At 39.1% G+C, this 26,729-nt stretch overlaps 1 protein-coding gene across 1 annotated transcript; it reads left to right on the top strand.

Annotated features, from left to right (window-relative positions):
• Positions 1–7,313: 7,313 nt before the first annotated feature.
• LOC148779831 (short-chain dehydrogenase TIC 32, chloroplastic-like) lies at positions 7,314–23,859 on the top strand. Its single transcript, XM_088850621.1, has 4 exons — positions 7,314–7,488; positions 7,683–7,914; positions 8,018–8,097; positions 21,336–23,859. Exons 1-4 carry the CDS (start codon positions 7,314–7,316, stop codon positions 21,491–21,493), a joined length of 645 nt encoding a protein of 214 aa, XP_088706747.1. The 3' UTR covers positions 21,494–23,859.
• The last annotated feature ends 2,870 nt before the right edge of the window (positions 23,860–26,729 follow it).

Below are 26,729 nucleotides of genomic sequence, written 5' to 3'. Positions count from 1 at the left end.
CTTGACAGCCGAGGGGCAATCGTTCATTGATCTAAGAGGGCAATAGCCCGAGCACATCCCACAAACTCACAATCATGGTGAGGTAGGTGCTCGAGTCCATCTCCTTCTTTGGATTAAAATCCTCTCATAGTTGGACATACCTATCCGTACGTGACACATGAGCCGCACGTGTGCTCATGTAGGTCTAGCGGTTGATCAATCTGGGTCCCCGAGGGAGCCCGAGAGAGGCGGATCCAGACCCGACCAACCCTTACGACCTTAATAGCAGCAGTAAGGTAGGGTTCTCACTCATGGTGCAATATGAGTAGGGTTCTCACTGATGTTGAGTCATCATGATCCACCAAAATTTATAGACTCCCGCATGGAAGCCAAGGAGATACTCTATCAGGAATGAAGGATAATGATGATAATGTGTTGAGAAATGGAGACTTGGTGGTTATCTGTCCCATGATTTTTAGAATAAAAGGGTATGTTTGAAGATGATATAAAATGTCGGTAAACTCACCAAAATCATTGGACATCACAAGCCTTTTGAGATTCTCCCATGCGTGTAACGCCCGTGGCAGTCTTGTTGGGTGTACTTTGAGTCACATATGAGACTTGGTACATTTTGGCTAACAGTTGATGAGGTTGAATGTTGATTATGAGATGAAGGTCTAAACAGATGTCATATAAATATCATGACGTGCATCAGATGAGATGTATGAGCATAATAAGATCAAAACCTTGAAGATATGTCTTGGATGTTGAATGTGTTTTCCATTGCCATATGAGACTAAGCAAATTCTAAATGACGCTTGATTAGTTAAAGATATCATTGCAAACTAAAGTCTTTGACAAATACTGAATAATTGTCTTGATAGATGGTGGATAAGATATGAGCATGATTCTTGATACTACATGCTAAGATATTCTCCCTGATATCATATCATGTGATGTGAAGATATGAAAGATATGATAAAATCAGGATTTAGCATATAAAGGCCCCAATATGCCTTCAGAGTCTCGTAAATAAACCCCATATATGTCATAACTTATGATTGATAATAGACAAGGAAATCAGACCATCTCGATATTAGACAAATTTTAAGATACTTATACTCCTAATGTTTCTTCACAAGATATTGAAAATATTTGATATGATACCAATCAGACATATGTCAAGCATGTTCATCTTGACTAATAGGTGATGATGGAAGATATTAAACCAATCTCGGCATGAGATGAAATCTAGATATATTCCTAAGGCCCTTATATGCCTCTCCATATGATAGGTGGAGGAATTTGATATGGAATGATATGCTTCACATACATCATCGATCAGACATGTGCATCACTATTAACAATCAATGATAAGAAATCATGAAGACGTTTAATTTGAGATGAAATTCTGGCATACATATACTCCCATGGCCCATATATACCTCTACAAATAATGTTGGAGGAGTTTTTATGTGATGCAACATGATTATTTCAATCCATCGTTAGTTAAGGTGTTGTACTTGACGGACGGGGTATAAGGAAACTTCACAATATGATATCTTAATGAGGTGTATTCTTGAAGATAACATCATGAGGCCCTCATAGTCCTCTAAGTCTAAGAATTATCGGAGTTGGCTTAAACCCAACCTCCATATCCATTGACGATTAAGATATACCTTGACCGATGCCCCAAATCTTTAATGTTATGGATTGAGCAGAGACTTACAAGGATTCATATTTGAGGCATGATATCTCTCCCCCTAAAGATTCATATCACTCAAAGGTGGCTTGACCTATCATCTATATCCAATGGCAATTAAAAGCTTTAAGGCTTTATGCGCTATCCATCAAAACCAAGTTGACCCCTGATCACTAAAATTGATATTTATCTCTACATACAAGGAATTTTCTAGTGGGATTAGGATCATTGGATTCTTGACTCGATGACCTATCACACTTAAAATGTGCGGCATCTTGATAATGACTGATGCGAAAGTGATTGTATATGTAATGTACTGGTCTTGTTGACGTAATTTCCAGCAGAAACAGGTTAAAGAGGGCAGATTAAACCTCTCTTATCTAAGATCCATTTAAGGTGAGACTTGGATTATTGTGTTCCTCTTCGAGTCCTCTTTCATCTCCCCAAATTTTTTCATCAAATGTTTCATCATCAAAAACTGGTTGAAGAAATATGAAAGCATGTAAGACTGTGTTGTAGAAGCCTAACTGACAGTTGATAAGAAGTAACAGAATCCTTATTGTTCTCACGTGGTGTCCTTGTTGGATTTGGAAGCTACGAGTTCAAAATTGAATATCAAACAAATAAGCATTAACAAAGATATGTGGTTGTCATTAGAAGACACATATGCATGCATAGAAATCCATTTAAATTATGTGATTATCATCTTGAAGATTAAAGCGTGAGGATAAAGACACAAAAAAGTGGATGGATAATGATTACAACTTCATGAATATCAATTGATGGAATTCTATATAAACCTCATCTCTCAATCATAGAGGGGTTAGATTTTGGCTAGATTGACATAGTTGAATCAGCGCAATTACAGATAGAGAGATTCAGAGTGATTGTACTTGCAATACGCTAAGAAGCAGTTCCCTATATAATTGTTTTCTTAATCGTATCTGATAAGGAGAGAAACTATTGTAACTAGCCCACTTAAAGTCCGATCTCAAAGAGGAGCAGATCATATGATAGTACCCCTGCATTTATTATAAATTATACGGGCCCATATGCCTATGGTAATCAAGGGTATTCGGCCTAGTTTAGGCTGATGTAAATTGTAATAGAGGATTAAACCTCTAGAATTTGTTTGTTCCCAATAATATATATAAAATCTGAGCTTTTATGATATGGAATGCAGAAATTTGACCCCAAATGTATTGTCCTCTGGTTGGTCATTTGGAGTCTCATGTCTGTTTAAACTTCTCAATTGATTAATTCAACATCACATTTTCGAAGTGTCCACTGTCTTAAGCTATTGTTTCAATACATCCTCTTTGAAAAATGAGAGGTAGTATCCAAATATCTAGATCAGACTCTTGACGGATTGTTTTGGTATTTTGTTCAATAATATCACTGGACCAAGCAACAACCAAGGACGTCGGGGAGTTGGTTGCAACAAAAAAAAACCTAGGTGAGTCATCATCAACATTGCCAATGGATTCAGGGAAGACGCATCAAAGTTCATTGATTGTGCACTTCTTAAGGCCTCACAAATGAGCATGTGCCTGGAGAGTTCTCTACTGCAGTCTGTGAACTTCTTTAACCACAGGCTGCGACCTTTCTCCATCCAACAAATGATTGACCAAGTTGCTTTAGAATTTTTCTATGGGCCTTTGTATATGAAGCTAGACACAATTACACAAAATAACAACTTGGCGCTAACTCAAGATCAGATGTTTTGATAACTCAAAACCACCACACAAGAAAGTGTAAAGTTTTTAGAAAATTCGTCCGTAGTTCTGACACACTTTAACAAATTGTTAATAACTTTCAAATTATGCATGATTTGGCCATGAGACCTTTTCCAAATGAAATGACATTAAAATACACAAAATTTCACATAATATAAGCTCCTATCATTGTGCCAAAAATAATGATCAGATCTGGCAATTTTCAGTCATGAGCTTTATGTCATTAGAACTATCATTTCTCAAACCTTGGCAAATTAACTTCAACTACCATGAAACACTTTCTAAACCACAATTTGAGTCAAACTTAAAGGACTAAGGGATAATCTTTGATCTTGGCATTGATACCACTTGTGAGTGTATAGAAACTACCGCTTGAAATAGAAATGTTGATGAAAATCTTTTAAGAGCAATCCCATTTACCTGGTTGATAGGGATTGTCACACTTGATGAAAAGTTGTAGAGATTGTCACATACAATATACTAAAAGGGGCAATCTCAGTCATTGATGAAAATATAATTGAGGCAGTCCCATCTAATGTACCTATAGGGATGGTCTCATCCAATGAAGAAAACTTTTAGCAGCAGTCCCACCAAACTACTTGATAAGGGCACCTTCGTTTGATGATGATGATGATATAATAAGGGCAGTTTTTAAGGCCCACGTCTTATCTGATGACTCCCAACATGCATCAAGGTCATCAACTCCCCAAGAGCAATACGAAGTTGCAAATGAAAACGATTACTAAAAAAGAGGTAAGAAAAACCCAAAGATAACAAAGACTAGAACCTCTCTGCCACCTAGAGAAAGGATGATCGAGTTCTCATATGGACAAAGTGCCAAAATGGAAAAACACCACTGACTCTTCTTATTCTCCTTGTCCTTCTTCATCCTCTTCTTCTTCTCGTTGTCCTTCTTCATCCTCTTATTCTTCTCCTCCTCTTTCTTCTTCTTTCCAAAAGTTAAAAAAAAAAAAAAAAAAAAAGGATATCTACCGAGCAAAATTTTTGAAAGGAACCCCAAGCGTTGAAAATAAGGCCACCAAGCTGAACACCTGAAAGAGATCCTGGGGGCAAAAAAAAGAAAAGAAATTAAAATAGAAAAAAGAAGTCTGTCAGGCTAAAAATCCAAAATGAACCCAAATCATTGAAAAAATGTCACCGAGCTGAACACCTGAAATGGCCCCCAGGGCGACAGAAAAGGGAAGTTCTGTCTCATTTCATTTCTTCTTCAATATCTCTAAAAATTATTATTCTCATATTCTCTTCCTAAGTCATAATAGTGTCAGAGAGCAAGGTAATATGAAGGCATCAGTCCAAGTAAACCTGAAGAGCTTCGACTATTTGATCTTTAGAATGAGTGGTAATGGATGAATAAAACTGGAAGTCCAAGGAGATTCTAAACACTCAAGGCCAGTATCTCATATTATCCAAGACACCAACTTGTTCGGAAACTTCAAAAAATATTCCCTTAGAGTTGTGGCACAAGAACCAATAATGGAAGAGGAGGAAGTAATCGATGACTCCTCGTCTTGAATGTCTCAAGCAATGGCTTGGCAAGATCATATTTGGAAAAAAAAAAAAGAAGAGCTCCATGGTTGCATGTGCCTAAACTAACTACCAACCTGTTTTCACAATTCTCTCTTGTATAAATTTTCTCCTATGAGTTTGTTATATTTCAAAAATGTTAAAAAAAAAAAATTAATTGTATGCCTAGACACCTAGTTCTGTTTTAAAAAATCCTCTCTTTTTTCTCACAATTGCTAAAAATGTTTTCTAAAAAAAAGGAGTTGGACAACCCCTAAATGTTGGTATCACTTTTCTGCCTTCTTTAAAAGTCTTGAAGGATGTACTAAAAGCTATAGAAAAACCTTAAGAAAGAACAACCCGTAGGTTACCAAAAACCTCAATCCTGAACATGTGAACCCAAATAATTTATAATCAAAGGCCAATAGAAGTTCAATTAGCTAAAAGTTCATCATTACCATCATTTATCTCTTAAATTCAAAATTCCTATTCAATTGAAAAGCAGACCTAAAGGCTAAAGGTCTACAACCGAAGATGACTACACTGTTATCCTAGGTAGCAATGGAGTGACCTCAACAAGGAAAGTCACCGGCTCAAAGATAACAAGATTCTTATTGATTGTGACTTCGGATTCTTATTGTCGGAGACCTATCAACACCACTGCCTCAAAGATAGCCTAGTGTCAATTCGATATCTTATGGATCAAAAATATCCATCAGCATGCCACCTCCCCAAAGGGTATTGGTCATTCAAAAGGATAACCTCTCAATTTTTGTCTATCGTGTCTTAGGTATGTACTTCTTTGCCAATCATTTGGTATCCCAAGTGATTGCTAAAGAGGGGTAACTACAAATACCCCCTCAAAGTTCTATCTAAAGAAATTCTTAAGAAACCCTGATGATGAACCTTATGTACCATAAAAAACTTGCTGAGCCATGGTCAACTTAGACCCAGTTTTATTGTCCTTAGACCTTTCAAAATTATCCCCAGTTATAACAGACCTTGATAACTTTCCAATAGTCCAAGAATCACTCAAATCAGACTCACATATCAAATGTTAGGACCTGGGGAAGTTCACCTTGTAAAATTACCACGTGCCCTTGGGCCTGGATTGCATGCCACTTGGCGAATCGGGCCACGCATCCGAACACCCTTATCCCTTTGAAAAATAGGCTTTTTAGGTCAGTAAATATCATGAATATTCTGAAAAAAATCAAAATTTAAACTAAACTTAATCCAATAGAACTAGGGGATTAGAACAACAAATTTCAACCCTAACCATATGAAAACTATAAAGACCCCCCCTAAAATCCCATAAAATCACATAGAAAATATTGAAAAAACCTCCACAAATTCCATAGGCAATTCCTAGATATTTAGGAAGGTCATAGAAATTTTTAGATAAATAGGAACCTCTAGAAAATTAGGATAAATCGTAGAAAGCCTAGGAAAATAGGAAGTTCGTCAAAAAACCTCAATAAAACAATTAAAAAATAAAATAAAATCTAGAACTCTATAAAATTAGAGAGTACTTCTAAAAAAATAGGAGAAAACCTTATAAAGCTTTAGGCTAGAGATCTCTAGCCCAGACCCTCTCAAAATTCCTCGTCCTAAGAACAAGTTCTCATAAGATCCGAATCAAAACCTTAGCGCCATGCTTCAAGATGGAAAAATAGGGCATCAAAAGGTGTTATATCAACTTTATGCTCTGCTACGGGCCCCATTTTCGTGTTCCTCATTTATTTGCTTTTTGTCTCTATTTTATTTTTATTTATTTATTTATTCCTTTTTTTTTCTATTTGATTTTATTTTTCTAGTTAGTTTTTTATTTATTAAATTTAGTTAAAACTTTGGAAGCTTTTTAACGTTTATTATACAAAATTTTGATATGGCGCTACCAGTGGACTCAAAAAATGACCAGATCTATAATGTTTCCGAGCCCATAATTTGAGTGATTTCACTCTATTGATCTTTAAAATTAACTCATTCCACATAGTATTTAGATTAATCTCGTTCTGAGACCGGCGCAAATCTGAGAGTAAACAAATCTCCATTGAGTTTCGAGATGAGGCGTTACTTATTTCCATAAGACCTAGGCCTCATTTTAATCTTTTCCTTTAAAGTAGGGAAATGCTTTATGCGAGTCAACATGGCCAAGAGCCCACTGACCTATAGACCTGATCGTGTTGTATAAAGGCGACCGACTAAAATTATGTTTAAAAATATTTTAAAAAGTTTATTTTAAATTTTTAAAAATCTTTTCTGTTTTTTTTATTATTATGATTACCTTAGATCATCAATCCCTATAAATTAAAAAAAAAAAAACTCTAGCTTAAAGTTAAACTTGAAAGGCCGGGGGCGCATATGTAGATATGAGTCGGCTGACTCTAAGATACCCCATCCTTTTAACTTGTGAACAAGTGGATGTGGGGGTGCTATGTTCCTCCATTTCCCAACAAAGTCTGCAAAACCAATCCCAAAGGAATTTCCTCCATTCCATTGCCATCACTTCTACTCCCCACTTTGCCCTAACAGATACCAACACCAGTTTGTATCAGCCTGGCTCAAAAGAAACCTCTCTCTCTCTCTCTCTCTCTCTCTCTCTCTCTCTCTCTCTCTCTCTCTCTCTCTCTCTCTCTCTCTCTCTCTCTCTCTCTCTCTCTCTCTCTCTCTCTCTCTCTCTCTCTCTCTCTCTCTCTCTCTCTCAGATTGATTCTAATGGCTTCCTTGGTTTGTCTCAGGCTCAACAAGTGGGATTGAAAAAGAAACAGCCCGCGTTCTAGCCCTAAGAGGGGCAAGGGTTATAATCCCTGCAAGGACTGTTGAGAGTGGCATCAAAGTGAGAGAGAGTCTTTTACAAGACAATCCAAATGCCAAGCTTGATGTAATGGAGATGGACTTGAGCTCCATGGACTCTGTCAAAGCCTTTGCACGTTCTTTCCTCAACACCAATTATCCCCTAAACGTCCTCATGTAATCGTCCTTTTTTTTTGATATAAACTTGATTGTCTTTCATTCTTTATCACAAACTTAAAATGGGTATTAATTTCTCACTCTTATGGCTTGGATTGTGCAGAAACAATGCTGGGATCATGGCATGCCCTTACCAGCTCTCCAAGGATGGAATAGAGTTGCAGTTTGCCACTAACCATTTAGGTGAAGTGTCTTCTCTTCAATTAATAAATCTATTTAATAAAAAAAATTTGGATTTTCTGTTAAAGAATGAAGTGGCAAGAAAATTATACAGGTAAGGATACACTCTAATACATGGATCATCACAGTCAAGTTAATGGTGAGCTAGACAGTGGGACTCAGCCGGGGAAGGCTGCCAATGGAGAGGACTGCGGGCTTCCGGGCCAGTCCTGTATTTTTGGCGGCTAGGGCCCAGTTTCGGGCTACTTTCAGTCTCTGGGCCGGACCAGAGCGAATGTCAGCCATCATTTTGGGTGGGCCAGCCCCAGAAAAGGCCCGTTTTAACTTTAGTGATGGCCCGGCCAATAAGGCATTTAGCTTTATTATTATTATTTTTTTTTTAAATCTTCACTCTTCAAGCTATTCGTAGGGAAAGGTTTATATAGAGATGAGGCTCTAAACCATCTAATTAGAGCCTACCAAAAAAATTTCATTAAAAAAGGTTGTTTTTATTCCCAAGTATCCTCAAATTGATCATCTCCACATAAAGATGGATGGACATGAGAAAACAATGGATTTAAAGTTTTGGAAATAGTATATTTTGTAATGTACTTTAGGACAGTCAATTTTTTAGATTTTTATAGATTTTTCGATGTACATTATTTTTTAAGCTTTAAACTTTATAAATAAAGATAAAAATATATTTTAAGACTATCACAAAGATTTTCAATATTGAAACCATATTTCTCGATACTATTTGAGTGTGTGCTCTAATTTGATTGTTTAGAGCCTAGGCTCTATACAAACTGCACCTTATTTGTAGTAAGCAAAAATAAAATAAAAATTAATACATGCTAATTTTTTTAAAAAAATTTAAATCCACTATCTCTCTAAAAATCCAATCTCTCTCTAAAACTCATTCCCTCTATGTAAAAATCCAATACCTCATTTTCTCTCTAAAAATTTAATCTTTCAAAAAACCTAATATCTCTCTACAAAAACTTCAATATTTTTTTTATCTCTAAAATCTTATTTTCTCTCTTTGAAAATCCATCTCTCTATCTCTCTGACAACCCATTCTCTCTCTAAATTCAATCTCTTTTTCACCCTCTAAAAACCCATTCTCTCAAAATTCAATCTCTTTTTATCTCTCTAAAAACTTATTCTCTATCTAGAAATCCAATCTCCATTTTTCTCTTCAGAAACAATCTCTCTAAAACCCCAATCTCTCCCAACCTCTTTCTCTCTCTAAAAAACACTTTAACCCGAACAACGCAGGCTAATTCCAATTCTCTCTCTCAGTTTCCTTTGTACAAAAAAAAAAACAAGCTGTCTTCCTCTCTCTCTCTAACTCTACCTTCACCCAAATAAAAAAAGCTCTCTCTCGAACTTTACCTTCCCCCAAAATACCTTGAGTGCGCAACCTAACCCTCTCTCTCTAAACCCAAACTTTCATTCTCGCCTAGCCTCTGCTCTCTCTCGCTTTCGCCTCTTTGCTCTCTCTTTCTAAACCCTATCTCTCTCCTCTCTCACCTGGCTCTCTCTCTTTCCTCTTTGCTCTCAGTGACAGCCCCTTCTCTCTCTCAGTGACAAAACCCATTGATTCAAAGGCTACAAAAGAAGAAGTATCCTCTGGTATAACAAATAGAACGGCAAGGCCCCTGCTCATTGTGCTTCTTCTCAGGCTTCCTCATCAGATTGCAAGCACCATCTTGAGATTCAAAAAGCTCTTATAGATTGAGATATTAGAGATTTGATATTGAACTATTAGACATGAGGCTTTGGAGTTCGTTCTCTCCCACTCCGACAACTTGTTCTCTCCCTCTCTCTTCTCTCTCTCATCAGGTAATTCCAGTTTTAATGGCTAAGAAGGATTTACAGCAAGGACCCAAGTTTTGTTTCTAGGGAGAGGCTATTACCCACGTTGGTTTTTCAAGAGGTTATGACCCACATTGGATTTTATAGAGAGAGGTTCAAGGGGATGTAATGCTTCGTGTATGGAGAGATAACCAATAGACTAAGAGGATGGGTCGATGAGGAAGAGAGTAAAGCAAAGATGGGTAGAGAGAGACACGGGTTTTCAAGCGAGCCAGGCCCAATATGCCTAACGAGCGCCTTTGAACTGTTTTGCCCTCTAAGAAGAGTCGTTGTAGGTGAGAGAAACGTTAAAAAAACAAAAGGAAAAAAAAAGGTCTGCCCAGGCCCAGTGGGCCTTCCCATTTCGGGCTGGGGTATATGCATACTTTTTCGGGTCGTACTGAGCGGCCTGGTTTTGTATAAGAATTTTCACAAGGTCTAGGCTTTCCGGGCTCTGGTTCAGACCGGGCTGTTGGTAGCCCTACACTCAGGCAGGTAGGGGGTGGAGATTGGGTTGACCAAATAGGTTCCAGTTCTCGGTCCAAATGATTTGGGCCCAAGCTAGGTTGTCCGTTTCTGAGTCCGTCATGGACCCTACGGGGTTGGTTCATATCAAAGTAAGTATAAAGAACATAAACCGTAGGGAAAATTATGTAAATATCCATTTTAGTTTTCGTTATTACCAAAATAATGAATACTTTCCACTAATATTTTAAAAATCGGGGAGTCGAATCGGACTCGCCCGGTTCGACTCGGGAACCGGCACAGCCCGTGCCGGTTCCAATACAAAACCGGAAACTGCCCGTTCTAAAGAAGAACCGCCGCGGTTCCAATCCGGTTCAGCCCGGTTCCCTCCCTGCAAGCGTGCGACGCGCACGTGCACGCTTGCGAGGTTACCCCAATATTTCTACACAAACATTGTAATTTATATTACATAGGTATTTATATACCAAAGTGGAATACCCATCTTTCGATGTGGGATAATTCCCAAACATCATTAAATGAAAAGGGAATTTAAATATATTCTATTAATCATCAAGTTATAACCACATATGGTGAGGTGGTGTGGTGGTTAAGACCATTGCTTCTTCATGTGACCTCTCAAGGTCGAGTCCCCCTGTGGGCATTATTGTTTTGTGTCCCTGTGGGCATTATTGTTTTGTGTTGTATAGTTTTTGTTGTATATATTGTATAAATATTTTTGTATAGCAGTTAATTTTTGTTGTATATAGTGGTATAATTATTTTTTAAAATAATATGAAAGGCATAAAAAAATAAACCTAAAAATTTTATTCTATTTGAAATCTCCATCTTTCTACTAACAATCTCTTTCACTAAATTTATTATAGAAACCTAAAAAAATAATTTTTTGAAAAATTGAAGTGTTATTTCCAAAATTTGTACGCATTTTATTAATTTTTACTTTGATAACCAAATCTGTTATTTTATTTATTAATTTTTACATTATAAATCATGTAATGTATTATATTTCTTACAGTTGTCAATAATACATTTTAAATTAGATAATATTATAAAATATTTTTAATTTTTTATTATTTGCCTAATAAAATAATTATAAAATATAAACTAATAATTATAATTTCAGTATATAATATTACAATTAGTTAGGTTTTAATAATTTTGGATTATAGTTAGTTAGGCTGTAATAATTTGGATTTTTTTAGCGAATTAGGGTTTTTCGCCAAAACGAGATTTTAATGGCTATTCTTTCATTGATTAGTCTACTCTTTATAATAGTCCATGTAGAATTATATATTTTATATATGATAATTCTATTATTTTTCTTTTATGTGATGCAAATTTAATAGTTAACATAAGTTTATACAGGGAAAGAGCATCTGAATATTCACAAATTGATAAAAAAAATGAAAGTTAATAATGTAGTACCTTCATTTCTTATTGGATTCCTAAAAAACAATATTTATAATGAATTTGAATAATTTTTTCGGATTTTTTTGAAGCTTTAATATGACCGATTCAGCCGATTCTCGATCCGGATAGCCGATTCGTCGATCCGGGATCCGGGTCACCGATCCGCTTTTTAAACCATTACATTCCACTATTACTGATATGTCCGTTTTTTAGTCTTCATAACAATTTTTTTAAAAAAAGACGAAACTACCAATTTTCGGTTTTTCAAAAATCTAAATCACTCCAATTTCGGTTTTGAAAAGCCAAAAATTTAAAATTTTCAGTTTATGAAGAACCAAAATTTTTTCTCTCGATACTCTGCATATTCTCTCTCAACCTCTCTTTCTCTACATTACATAGGAATTTTTTCTCTCTCTTGTGGGTGATCGAGATTCTTATATTCGTCAATTACCCTCTCAAGTAATATTTTATACCATGATCAAATAACAGAGATTTTTACAGTTTTGAAAGTTTGACTCTCCTTTGCTCATCACACCTAAATTTTATGCTTTCTTTTCCACTCTCTCATCATTCCCAAATTTTATGCTTTCCTTTTCTCTCTCTCATCACACCCAAATTTTATGCTCTTCTCTCTCCTTTGCCCTTTTTGACGCTCCGCTGCTCCCTTTCTCTGCTCAAACCCTCTGCTTCCTCTCTCTCTCTCTACTTAAACCCTCCTACTCCTCCCTCTCACTAGGAAACTCATTCACTAGAAAACTCATCGAAAACCCAACTTCACATAAAGACAGAAAAAAGTAAAGACGTTAACATACTTATCTTTAGTTTTTTAAGTGCAATAATTCATAGTCTTTGTCTGCAAAACCCATTACCATCCCTCTAAAACTTGATTGGTAGCCAAGAGTCACTCAGAAAGAAAACCGACCACTACAAAGCCAAATCAATCATCTACCGGCCGCGACCGACCACTACAAAGCCAAATCAATCATCTACCGGCCGCGACTTCGCCATCGAAACTGAAGAAGGTGCAATTGGAGGAGAATCTGGAGCCCTACGCGCTTCTAACTGAGCTCGCCTCGCATGAGATGGTATCGATGACATCGCTTTAAAGGGCAAGTTTCCCTTTCTCAAATGCCCCTCTCTCTCGAGAAGAAGAAGCTGGTGAAGATTCTCTCCCTCTCTTTTTCTCTCTCTCTCTTTCACTCTCTCTCTCTCTCTCTCCTCCTTATCTTCCCTCTCCTTGGGAGGAACGCTCTTGGGCTTAACAGAAGCAGGAGGTCTTGGAGAACGACTGACCCGTCTAAACAAGCCAGAACGAGTTTTTCCCTCAGAACGAGTTTTGCCCTCAGGCCGAGCACAGGGAGCCGGGCAACCACTTCTTCCTGAGGTGGAGCCACACCCCCTTCACCCTAGCCGAAGATCACCTCAAGCTTATCGAATAAAGACCGTGTCTTCTTCTTCAACGAGAGCAGCTTCGTCACATCCTTATCTCCGCTTAACAAATGGGGCTTGGCCAATTTCCGCCAGTCAGCAGGATGATGATCCAAGCCAAAGATGATAGAAAAAGGAGGAGGAACGAGGCGTTTCCAGCCCTTCCATTGCGTCTGGAGCCATCATCAACTTGCCATGGATGGGGTGCGTCACCATTGTCAGTAGCTCGCAGTCGTATGACCCACATGGCCATAATGGGGAACACGAACCTGCTATGATCTGGAAGGAGAAGACAAGTCTTCCAGGCCATACACATATCAAGGTCGGTCCAGACCTCTCGGCTAGCACCATGAGCCTCAGGGTCATGCAGCGCCCTTCTCTTTCCATACTTCTTTGAGAAAGAAATGGTGACACAGCACCCCTGATCCAAACCATGCTAACGTGCGAAGCGGTGAAGAAAATAGCTCTCCAGCCTCTTGCACCCTGCTCCCTTGAATGGAAGAATACACCCTCGGACGCTTACAAGGTACATGACCTCTCTAGCCTTGGTGATCGCCTTATCAAGAGTAAGGCCAAAAGAAACAATGAAGATACCATCCGAGGAACGGCCAATGGGGATGGGCCCTCCATGAGCGAAGGACGCATCGGTTAGGAGCTCACAGACAACATCAGGCTACCACCCTCATCCCAGCGATCTTCAGCATATACGGGCACGCTGTAGCCTCAAGATTCCCATTGAGCTCATACGAGTCAGGAAAATATGCAAAAAGTCACCCAAAAACATATTGCATAGGGAAGCTCGTGATGAAACGCCTCGGGAACCCCTCACCCAGAGACACCTCGTTGCTGCTGTCCTTCGAAGGGACCTTCCCTCGGGGCAATGGACCCTAACCCGTGGAAAATACTACACGAGACTGGCTGAGCCAGCGCAAAGCCAGCACCTTTGGCCATGATACAAGCTACATAGAAACAACCAGGCCAGATGACATAACCCTTCGAGGCCCTGATCGCCTCCACATGCTGAGACCTCTCTACCCATGAAGTGCTCGAGTCCACGTCCTCACCATCTTGGTGGTTACCTTAAAAGTAATCTCGCCACGCTTCAAAATGTACCTCGCCAGTCGAGGGCTCCGACTCTAAATACAGGAGCTGATAGATCTCAAATAGCTCACTGAGACTCTCAGGAGCACGCCTAACCTTGATGGGCATGCCTCCAAAAATGACCCCATTGCTGGGGACAAACTCCTCATATTCCACCCCCAGCAAAGGGAGGCCACCTACAAAATACAAATCCTGAAGGGTAATGCCTGCCTCACCCTCCTGCAAAAGCCAATTGTTGGAACCACCTACAAAATACAAATCCTGAAGGGTAATGCCTGCCTCACCCTCCTGCAAAAGCCAACTGTTGGAACGGGAACACCATGTCTCCAACAAACCCTTCATGGTGTTTGAACACCGGTCGTAGTAGCTAGTTGAGCATTGACATGCCGCAGCTAGACCACACCCCTTCAAGGTACCGGTGAAAGAATTCAGCACGTCTAACGTCCAAGTGTTGTATCCAGCCAGGTACTGGTGCTCCCCTTCAAAATGAAGAGTTCCTGCAGCCCATTGAAGACCGGGCTTCTCCAACATCCTCTTCCCCAGTGTAGGCATACTCCCATTAAAAGGAGAGAGCCTATGCATAGCATGATAAAGGGGAATGTCGTCCCTTTGGACGAGAGGCTCACCGTCGGCATCCCCATGCAGACAAAGCTGTGTGCTCTCACTTGGAAAGGTGATACGAGAAGGCCAGGTGATCTCCTAACTAGGCTCGAGCTCTCCCAGCGAAGTTGCCCTCGCCAAAGACACCCAAGTGTAGAGATCATACCCTAATGCGCCAACATGAGGAAGTTGGCTCACATTGAGAACTTGCACTGCAAAAACGAAAAGAAGGGGGAGGGGTAAGATAAAATGCATCTGTCAGACCACAAGAAGCAAAAGCACAAGAAAGACAGACGCATCAAAAACCCATACCAGGAGGAGGGGCTAAACTCGTACCAGCCATTATCATCAAAAACCTCCAGAAGCCAAAATGTGTCCTCCCCAGGAGAAAGATGACAAGAAAAGAAAGAAGGATGCACAAAGAGAAAGAGAACGATGAAGGCTGCAATCCTTCTTCTTTCTCTTTAAGGCAAATGAGCCCTTCTTGAAACTAAGAGAGGTCTCCCCTCGCCCCGCTTATAAATAAGAAAAAGAGGAAGAAGAATCGTGCGGAGAAACTGGCTGCCGAACACGTATCCCAATCATAGACGAACAGCAAGCGACAAGGAAGGCGAAATTCCTTGCGGAAAGAGGCCCATGAAACGCCACATGTGCAAAACGTCACACAGTTCAGAGGTACGATAGTACTGAGACGCACGCACAATAAAGACGCCGCATGAACAAGGATCATGGCTCTCATCCCAAGTCGTGGTCCTCCATCGTCCACGCCACACCCGAAGAGGCCAAGCGTCCCCAAGTACGCAAAACACCTTACCCTGGACTACCCTAAGGGACATATCGCTCCTCTGTGTAGGCCAGCACACACTCATACATCCACAAACCAAAAGGACTTCATTCTCTGCGCTACTCACACACTCAAAAGGAGGCATCTGAGCTGTCCAAATGGGGCAAGACATCCCCTGCTAAAGAAGAAAAATGTTGAAAACGTGAAGAAAATGCAAAAACACCCAAGCAGAAGAGAAAAAGAAGATTCTCATTCATGAAACAAAAGGGAAATACAAGTCTCTGTTACAACGAGGTCATCCTCCATAAAACAAGAAGGGAATACAAGTCTCTGTTACAAGGGAGAAAAGATTGCTTCTACGGAACTGCTATGAAAAGCTACTTCGATTTCCTCAAGGAGCAAATGATCGATCGACCCTATCATAAAAGAATCAAACGCCAAAAGTCATAAGACATCACTCCACAAGATGCAGGATCCTTTGCACTATAGACAACTTGGAATACCGAGATAGGAGGCTACCACCTGCCTATGCAGGTAGCCATCTCTAAGGAGCAACCTCGTTCTCCCTTAACAAGGCCTTAGTTCTCCCTCAACATGGCCATAGAAAGACTGAAGAAGACTCCTTATTCCTTTTCACGAGAAAGTGAAGGTGAAAAATGAGCGTTATCCAAAGAAGGCTAGAACATGACACCCCACTTGTTATAGCATATGACTCATCCAAGGGCTAGACAATGAACATGACCAAACTCCCCATTTGGTTGATCTTCGCCACTAAAGGGATGGCCAAGTCAAGAGCTTCACGACCCATCCTCGAATGAACGAGACCAGATCTAAGTTCGATGACGACTGACGTTGGGCACACGGTGACAAGCATCCTTCTCCAGCTCTCAGGAGCGTGAAAACAACTAGAGGGCTCAAGCCCCCCATCAAGAAGAGGACCCATTTACCGAGCTTCTTGGAGCAAGCTCAACTCTATAACAAGCAAAGGAAAGTTCCGTGCTATGTCTCTGCCCGAACGCCACCTTTTATAGAGAAAACTATAGGCTCGCCATTAAAAGCCCGTCATTTTTCAAAAAGAAAACACCTCGTATGACTACATCGATACGTGTCATCAAAACGATGCTTCGATTCCTCAACAGTCAACATCTTCGTCGCCACACCTTCCAGGCACCAATATCACCAGATCATAAGGCAGATTTCACGTCGACGCTTCACTTGCCAGAAACGTCACCTCACCGAAGGAATGCTTACTGTGACTTTCCGTATTCCATCATCTCCTTCGACCACATGTCACAAACGGGCAGCAAGTCCTCCAAGAAAAATAGTCAGACCCAGGATTCCCGTCCTGGCCCTCCCTCGACGACCCTCGGTGCAATGGTGAGTTTAAAAGAAAAAAAAAATAAAAAATGGAAAGGGCGCTATGAGCAAAAATAGAAAGATATTAAAGGTGGATGTGGCCCCGAGGTCACGAGTAAAAATACCTCAAAAGGGAAGCCGGTGAAAACCACGATCATGGCACCACTCCTGATCCAAGTGAAAACCCGAAAAGGGCACTTGGAACAAAAACAAAATTCAGGCCTCAGCGTCATCCCACAAAACAAAATTCTGGCCTCAGTGCCACCCCTCAAAAACAAAAATTCAGGCCTTAGCGTCGCCCTCCAAAATTCAGGCCTCAGTGCCACCCCATAAAACAAAATTTCAGTAGCGCCACCAAAAAACAAAAAAACAAAATTTAGGCCTCAGCGGAGCCCCCCCTCAAAATTCCAGCCTCAACGCCACCCCCCATAAAAAACAAAATTTAGGCCTCAGTGTTGCCCTTCAGAAAAATTCAAGCCTCAGTGCCGTCCTCCAAAAATTTCGACCTTAGCGCCACCCCAAAAAACAAAATTCAGACCTCAGCGCCACCCCTCAAAAACAAAATTCCGGCCTCAGCGCCACCCCTTAAAAAAAAAAAAAAAACAAAATTCAAGCCTCAATGCTGCCCTCCAAAAATTTAGGCCTCAACGCTACCCCACAAAAGAAAATTCCAGCCTCAGCACCACTCCTCAAAAAACAAAATTCAAGTATCAGCGCCGCCCTCCAAAAAATTCAGGCCTCAGTGCCGCCCTCCAAAAATTCTGGCCTCACTGCCACCCCACAAAAAAAAATTTAGGCCTCAGCGCCACCCCTCAAAAAAAAAATTCAAGCCTCAATGCCGGCCCCCCAAAAATTTCGGCCGCTGCGCCACCCCGCAAAAAAAAAATTCAGGCCTCAATGCCGCCTTTCAAAAAAAAAAAAAAAAATTCCTGCCACAGCGCCACCCCTTAAAACGAAAATTCAATCCTCAATGCCGCTCACCAAAAATTCAGGCCTCAGCACCGCCTCACAAAACAAAATTCAAGCCTCAACGCCGCCTTTCAAAAATTTCGGCCTCAACGCCACCCCACAAAACACAATTCAGGCCTCAACACTGCCCTCCAAAAATTTCGGCCTCAGAGCCACCCCACAAATCACAATTTTGGCCTCAACACCGCCCTCCAAAACAACATTTTCGGCCTCAGCGGCACCCCATAAAGCAAAATTCAGACCTCGATTTCACCCTTCAAAAATTCTCGGGCCTCAGCGCCCCCAGGAGAAGACCCGCGGCCCAGTGCCACTCCAAAAAGGTCAAAAAGAAGAAAGAAGAATCAGAAAAGAAAAAGTCACGACGACTAGTCGAAGAGGCCCCCGAAGGCACACGATTGCCAAGCCAGGAGGAAACAACACCCCCCACCAAGAAAAACCTCAGGGAGAAGTCTCACCAAAGAGATCACCTAGACCCGATATGATGGGAACTGGAAGAGGTACCCCTGACTAACCAAAAAAACATCCCCAAAGCTCTCGGTGAAGCAGCTCTTGCACCTGCCAAGGGCTCTTCTACTGTCTGTTTAAGGCACATGCCTCCAAAACGTCTTGGCAAGGATTCTAAAATGATGAGCTTTGACGTCAAAAACCACTTCTTTCCGAATGTTGCACTTCTCACCTCTCTCGAAGCATAGCATCCGTCGAGGCAAGTTGTTATACGTCATTTTTAACGCACCTCAGCCCCATCAATCAAATAAAGGAAGAGAGCTGGCTACAACCCGATCACCGCAGCATAGAAAACATAGCCACACAAAAAACGATAGCCGTGGAGGAAATAAGCCCCGAATAAAGATGCCTACTCGAACAAGAGTAGAAGCCTTATCCCCATCTCCGTATGTATAGGAGCCGGATAGGCATGCCAAATGACCGTCGTCATCTTTCAAGAAAAAAGAAGTGGGCCTAGGCTCAAACGGACCGACCCAGCGGCCCTAAGCCCGGACCATCGTGAAGTAAGGTAGAGGCACGCCTTCTGCCGTACAGCCACACCAAACCAGTCGGTGGCCATTACGATTCCTCAGCCACCCCTTGACGAGCTCACAACATCTTCCCTGCAGCAGAAGAGTAGCTGAAAGCCTCAGACACCCACGAAAAGCTTCGACGATATCCCTCCCTCTGATGAACAAGCGCGAACAACAAGCCTCCTCCATGAAAGAGAAGAAATGGAGACCTGGGACCATGGACACAGGAATATTCAGAACGACATCTTAGCCCTTCGTAGAAGGGAACTTGACCACGTGACAACTAAATGCAGGAAAGAATACTTCCAGGAAGAAAATTCAAGTCAAACATGACAGGCAGCATTCAAATCAAAACAGAGAAAGGCACAAAACCCAAGGTCACAGTAATAAAAACAAGAAGATCCCCATTGCCGATTTTTTTTTTTTTTTGACAATCCATCAAAAGTCCAAGAAACAATACAAAAGCAAATCAAACCTCTTGCAAAAACACTGAAAGAAAACCTTCTCCAGGCTCGCAATCATCTCAGAAACACCACCGAGATCATCAAATAGTCCGTAAAAACCAACTGAGTACTTCCACTCACAAAGGAAATTGCTGCAAAACAATAAAAAAAGATCAAAATGATCACAAGGAAACAAACATCAAGAATATAACAATAGATCAACCCATCTCATACTACAAGTAACTAGGAAGAACTCTCAAAGTTTTGACAATGGCAGTGGGCTCCTCAGAGAAGGACGAGTTTATCATATGTGCAAAAGAGTTTAGAGCATATTATCATTGTACCGAATTTAGGGACTTTATTTTAATTCTTTTAATTGTATTTATGCTTAGTTTTCGAGTACCCACCCCTGTTTGTAGAAACCTCTATATAAACAGGCTTAACTCACTTGTAAAAAAAGGATTACAATTCCATAAAGAAGATGCATTACGCTTGATTTTGCTTGTCTTTTCTCTTAGCCCTAGCATCCCAAGGAGAGGAGAGAGAAAACTTTTGTAAGAGAGGGAAATACCCCCGACCGCACAGGTATGCACTTTTCCCTTCTTGAAGAGGTCTATCGCTTCCGTACTTTCTCTCTTCTTCTCCCACACATGTAATCCCACGCAGTGCAAGACTGCGTGGACTGGAGCAAACCAAAGGATTCGAACCAACATGCGTCCGTGTCTAATCCCTCTTCCTCGCTTTGACAGTCCGATAATAACGACAAAGTTCCCCACTTGCTTGTTCAGTTAATAAAAAGGAGCCAACCTCGGAACGAAGAATCAAGACATCCATCAAAACCTAGACTTGAGAAGAGAGAAGAGAGTTGTAGCATTCGAAGAGAGTCCCTGACCAAACCATGCTGGTGAACAGCCGGAGAGCTTTCGTAACTGATCTAAGAGGGCGAACCACCCGGATGTGTCCGACGAACCCGCAACAATGAGGTGAGCGAATCATCCCTTCTCCCATCATAAAATCTCTTTCTTTGTTGGTAGCCTATCCGCACTCTAGAAAGCTAGCGCGCCTGCAACATCTGACGCGCCACGTGTGTGAGCCTTCGGCGGTTGTTTGAGAGGGGATCTTCTCCCCATGCCCCCGTACAAGGGAACTAGAGAAAATCACGCCCTGACCACCCATGCCATCCGAAGGTGGTGACTCGGTGTGGGGTGTAAGAAGTCTGGTTGAGGTAATCTCCGGTACCTGATTTTGTTTTTTGCTTATTTCTTTATTGCTCTCTTTATTCCCAAGCATAGATTGTGTCCTTTCTTTGTTATTGAAAGAAAGATTTTTAATGGCTTCAAGTTTTTGAGATCTTAGTTGTATTATTTTATTTTATTTGAAGTTATTATATTGTAAAAAGACTTATTTTGATTGATTTAGTCCATGAAAAAAAGAAAAAGAATTGAAAAAAAAAAATATTATATACTAGATTACACGAGTCCTTTCACCTTTGGGAAGAACACAATTCCCACTTACATGGAGATCGAAGGACACTAAGGGAAAATTTATTAAGGTATATCATCCACTTCGTTGGCTCGCTTGCATAGGTAAAAAGCCGAGCATTTATTATTCACAGCACAAAATCACCGGCAACCTCAATTTGCACTGGCATGCAGAGTCTTCCTCTGCTTCAATACAAGTGCTGTGGTCACTCTCCCCTACAGTAATTTCAAATTTAATATAGATGGCTCTTATATCTATAACCCCAATGCTGCTGGTTACGGAGGTATCATAGGGAATGATCAAGGAGGTTTTATAGTTGCCTTTGCCTCTTAGGTCTTAACTCCAACAATGTTGCTGAATTCTATGCTTTACAATTGGGCATCTCGTTGGCAGAGGAACACAATCGCAAACGTCCCATCAATGAAATCTATTCCAAATTACTAATGGAATCCTTGAAACAGATTTGTAAGCCCCATGGAAGCTACATATAGCCTTGGCCAATTGCAAAGCATACCTCTCCTCCAGGTAGATATTTCACATATATGGGGAGCCCAATATGGTTGCTTAGTATCTTGCAAACAAGGCATTGTCCATGATAGAGGCAGCGGTTTAGCGTAATCATTCTCCATATGAGTTAGATCCTTTGTTACTATATGATATTGCCAATGTTCCCCTCACAAGGGGTGTACAATGCTTGTAACTGGTCTTATATCTTGTTATTTGTTTTAATAAAGCCTGTCATCCCTAATGATTCACTACAAAAAAAAAAAAAAAAAGACAAATAGAAAAGGTGGAAGTTAGGACAGTTGATTGAAGAGAAGGCAGTGAAGAGAACTAGAGAAAGTGGAAGCTAGTGCCCTAGGAGAGGGAGAGAGACGTTGCAAAATTCGAGTCATATGCTCTCTTTCTCTGCCACCAAATGCTCTGTGTATGTGGTTCTTTTAGGAGTTTATTAGACCGGAACTTGGGCAAGGCGACTTGGACGTACATGAGTTACTCAGTAAGGTAGGGGCCGCATTTTGAGCACGAGCTGAGTAATTTAACATATTTTTTAAGTATTGTGCTAAACATAGTCTGTGGCTGGAAAAAGAAGGGTGAAAAGAGTACAGATTTTAGGAAGAGATGGTTAGGGTATTCCTTCTCACCGTGTGCCATATTAACAATGAAGAAAAAAGGGAAAAGGAGAGAAAAAATAAAATACAACCCAAATAACTCTTCTGGAAATGGGAGCAAATAAGTAAAAGGCATCTCAAGTCGTAGTTACCGGGAGCGCTCAACTAGGATGGGACTCTCGCTTCGGAACCCAACTCTGAGGCTCTGTGGCCAAGATCTCGTCCGGAACCCGTTTTCAACTTTTTGAGAGCTCACTTTTATTTTTAGGAATTTCGATTGCATTCACAACGGAGTTTGCTCCCACTATCGCACGGATCTCGCTCTCACTGTCCCACATAAAACGTTCTCAAACAAATTAAATCCCTAGTCCTAGAAATTTAAGATCGCGATCCCTACATTCCCAAAACTCCATCCTTATGGAGGATCCCACCATGAACAAAAACAGAGCCACCCACCATTAAAACAATAGGGCAATCAACTAAAAAACACGTAGAAATTGGGCCTCCAGGACTCAAAGCAGCTATTCTAACCCTAATTCTAGATGAGTAATTTTTTGGCACTCCATTAAAAATGTCAATTTGCTTTCAATCCTTTACAAAGGTTTTTCATTTGAATTCCTATAGAAAACCAGTCATCCCAATTCTTGAATTCATCAAGGCCAACTTTTATAACATATCTGAAATCTCCTTATATATTTAGGCTTTCATGGTTTTTCTATAAAATTAACAGCTTCCCATTTGATTTCTCTGCGTCTTGCTTGAGTTTTTCTAAAAAATAAAGGAGCTTGAACTTTTCTCCTCCTCTATCAAGGATATCACCAAGCTTCACAACCATGGAGTTGCCTGTAATTCAATGAATAGTTTTTCATCGAAGATTTTATCCATTTTCAGAGCTTGTTTGGCCTTTTAGAGATTGCCATGGAGGTCCCAACTTCTAGCAAGCGAGGTTGAGATGGGTATATAGATTTTTGTTGCTATTGTGCTTGATGAGGAGAGAGAAATAGTCCACCATTGAAAAGTCAGATGAATGTGGTCATGAAGTTAGAGAGAGAAAGAGACACGTTTTGGCAGATGGGTCCATTGGATTAGGGGTGCGGAGGTTGAAGAGGTGGTGAATGTAAAGATGTGGTAAATGTCTGATCAAGAGAGAGATAGAGAGAAAGAGAGGGAGAGAGAGAGATGACAGGTGGAGATTGGCTCCAAGTTAAGCAGAACGCGATCCAACCTTGAAACGATCCATTCCAAATAGGAATGCATTTTTCTTAGACAAGGGCACGACTCAACTTTAAATGGGATCCCGTTCTTGTTGTCTAGGGGAGCATGATTCTAATAAACATGGGAACATGATCCCATTTTATATGGAACGTGTTCCCATTAAATAAGGACCTCGATCCCAATGTATCGGAAACGTGCAACCTATTCATACATGATTTCGATCTGCAATTTTTACCCTCATCGGAACTCGCTCCCCGAACTCCAGAGCTTTAGGCAACCTTGGATCCGATGCTCCTGGTCTCGAAATCGGAGCCATTTCTGCTTCCGCTCCTGTTAACTATATCTTAAATAGCTTTTTCAGTTTCAATTCATTGTATGATCCCTCAATGTAGTTCTATGTTGTTTGATTCCATATGTTTATATGTATAGAAATATATAGTGAATGGATTTCTATGCTATTTCTCACAAAAGCATGTACAATTTAAAAAAAGGATGTAGTTTCTATAAGGCCATTGGCCTGACTAAAACAAGTAAAGACTCACCTTATAACCTCGTTCAGAAAATACTTTGGGTATGTAAAACCCTCATGAGGACTTTAAACTACGTTTTCACCTCTAATTGTGAATTTTCAGCTAAAAAAAGTATAGATCTTGCAGAAATGTTGACACTTAAAAATGAACGACACGGATCATTTGTTATAATATCTACTACTTTAGGTAGTGTTACATGGACTCCAATATCATTGTCGGTGTCCACAAGTCTTTAAGTGTCTAGATTGGCCGCCAAAAACACCAATACGGCCAAGAATTGACTGTATATTTGCTTTTCAATAAAGGCCTGTTTGGGTACATGGATTTTAAGACATGGACTCCTAATATCTTGGATTTTGCCAAAATCTATCATTTGGATTGCTTAATGACTAGGATACTTAAAATCAGGAAAATCAAAATCATAAAAATAAAACCTGCTTTTCCATGATTTCATTTTTACACCAAAACCTGTTTTTTGGCATTTTCAAGGCCCATAGATTTCACTCATTTGCTCCCCGAACTCGAAACATAGGGAGCATTTGGTAAGTATGAAAATTTTAGAGAGAGAAAGTATTTAGATTTTTTAAAGAGAGAAACTATCTCAAAATATTTAGAAAAAAAACTATATCAAATTTTAACCTTTAGAGAGAGAAAGTACGTTAAAATTTTAGAAAGAGAAAATCTGTTTTTTATAAATAAGAAAGAGAAAATATGTTCAAATTTTAGAGGGAGAAAGTACCAAACTTTTTTTGAGAGATGAACTATCTCAAAATATTAGAGCGAGAAACTATCTCAAGTTTTAACTTTTAGAGAGAGAAAGTATGTTAAAATTTTAGAGAGAGAAAGTATTTTAAAATTTTAGAGTGAGAAAGTACCAATTTTTTTAGAGAGATGAACTATCTCAAAATTTTACAGAGAGAAACTATCTCAAATTTTAACTTTTAGAGAGAGAAAGTATATTAAAATTTAAGAGAGAGAAAATATGTTAAAATTTTAAAGAGAGAAAGTACCAAAATTTTAGAGAGAGAAACAATCTCAAATTTTAAGTTTTAAAGAGAAACTATCATATTTTAGGGAGAGAAAGTACATGCAAATTTTAGAGAGAGAAACTATCTCTATTTTTTAGATAGAGAAACTATTTCAAAACTTTTAGGGAGAGAAACAATCTCATATTTTAATTTTTAGAGTGAGAAACTATATCAAATCTTATGTTTTAGAGAGAGAAAGTATTCTTAAAATTATAGAGAGAGATAATATTTTTAAAATTATAGAGATAGAAAGTATTCTTAAAATTTTAGAGAGAAATTATAATAAATTCTAAAAGGAGAAACTGCTAAAAAAATTTAGAGAGAGAAATATCTCATTTTTTAGATAGAGAAACTATCTCGAATTTTGAGTTTTAGAGAGAAACTATCTCGAATTTGGAATTTTAAAAAGAGAAAATATATTAAAATTTTAAAGAAAAAATATATATGAAATTTTAGAGAGAGAAACTACCTAAAACATTTTAGAGATAGAAACTGTCTCAAAATTTTTGGAGAGAGAAACTATCGCAAAATTTATGTTTTAGAGTGAGAAAGTATTTTAAAATTTTGGAGGGATAAACTGTATCAAATTTTAGATCGAGAAAATACATGAAATTTTTAGAGAGAGAAACAATCTCAAAAAAAATTTAGAGAGAAGCTATATCAAAATTTAAGCTTTAAAGAGAGAAAATATATCAAAATTTACATTGTATCAAATTTTAAATAGAGAAATTATCTCAAACTTGAAGTTTTAAAGAGAGAAAGCATCTTAAAATTTAAGAGAGTAACTATATCAAAATTTTAGAGAGAGAAAGTGCATAAACATTTAGAAAAAGAAACTATTGTAAAAAAGTTAGAGAGAAATTATCTCAAATTTTAGTTTTTAGAAAGAAAAAATACCTTTAAATTTGAAACAACTATATCATATTTTAGAGAGTGAAACTACTTAAAAATGTTTAGAGAGAGAAATGTTCTCAAAATTATTGAAGAGGGAAACTATCTCAAGTTTTAAGTTTTGTAGTTTGAGTGTCTTAAATTTTTAGAAAGAGAAACTATATTAAATTTTAGGTAGAGTAAAGCACCTAAAAATTTAGAAAGAGAAATTATCTCAAAATTTTTAGATAGACACTTTTCAATTTTAAATTTTGGATAGAAAGCGTATTAAATTTTAGAGAGAGAAACCATATCAAATTTTAGAGATAGAAACTATCTCAAAAATTTTATAGATACACTATCCCAAATTTTGAGTTTTAGAGAGAGAAAGCATATAAAAATTTTAGAGAGAGAAATTGTATCAAGTATTGTTACTAAACAATGGACATGGAAGTGATTGCAAAGAATCCATAAATTTTGTATAGTTTATCCAAACAAGAGATTTGAAGAAGCCATGACAAAAATCCTTGATATTGAAAATCTATAGATTTCCTTAGGATTTCAAATATCTAAGATTCTTAATTTCCTCCTATCTAAACCGGCCCTAATAGGATATTGTATTTAGTATATGTTATAATATTATTTTTCATCTTAGGTCCCTTGCCAAGTCGTTGGGACAATGGTAAATCCACATAAGAAATGCACGATAGGCAGGGTGTGTTATGAGGCCTTTTGGTTTGGTCTTATAATAAATCATTTAAGTGTTGCCATGTGTCAACACGTGTTATGAGGCGATATGACATGTGTGGAGGTAACATTGCTTATGAGGCCATGTGGCATGTGTTATAGTAACAATGCTTTTAGGCAATGTCAAATTTGTTTCATATTTTTTTTTTGGTTTGGTAAGAAAAATGAAGCAATTTGGTACTTTGGTTGGGAGAAGATTTTGGATATATATATATTTTTAATTTA

The sequence above is a fragment of the Amborella trichopoda genome, chromosome 11 (assembly GCF_054954075.1).
Source record: "Amborella trichopoda isolate Santa Cruz 75 chromosome 11, AtrichopodaSantaCruz75HAP2 v2.0, whole genome shotgun sequence".
Taxonomy (NCBI): Eukaryota; Viridiplantae; Streptophyta; class Magnoliopsida; order Amborellales; family Amborellaceae; genus Amborella; species Amborella trichopoda.
Note: the sequence above shows the minus strand (reverse complement) of the source record. Positions and strands in the feature narration are given on the sequence as shown.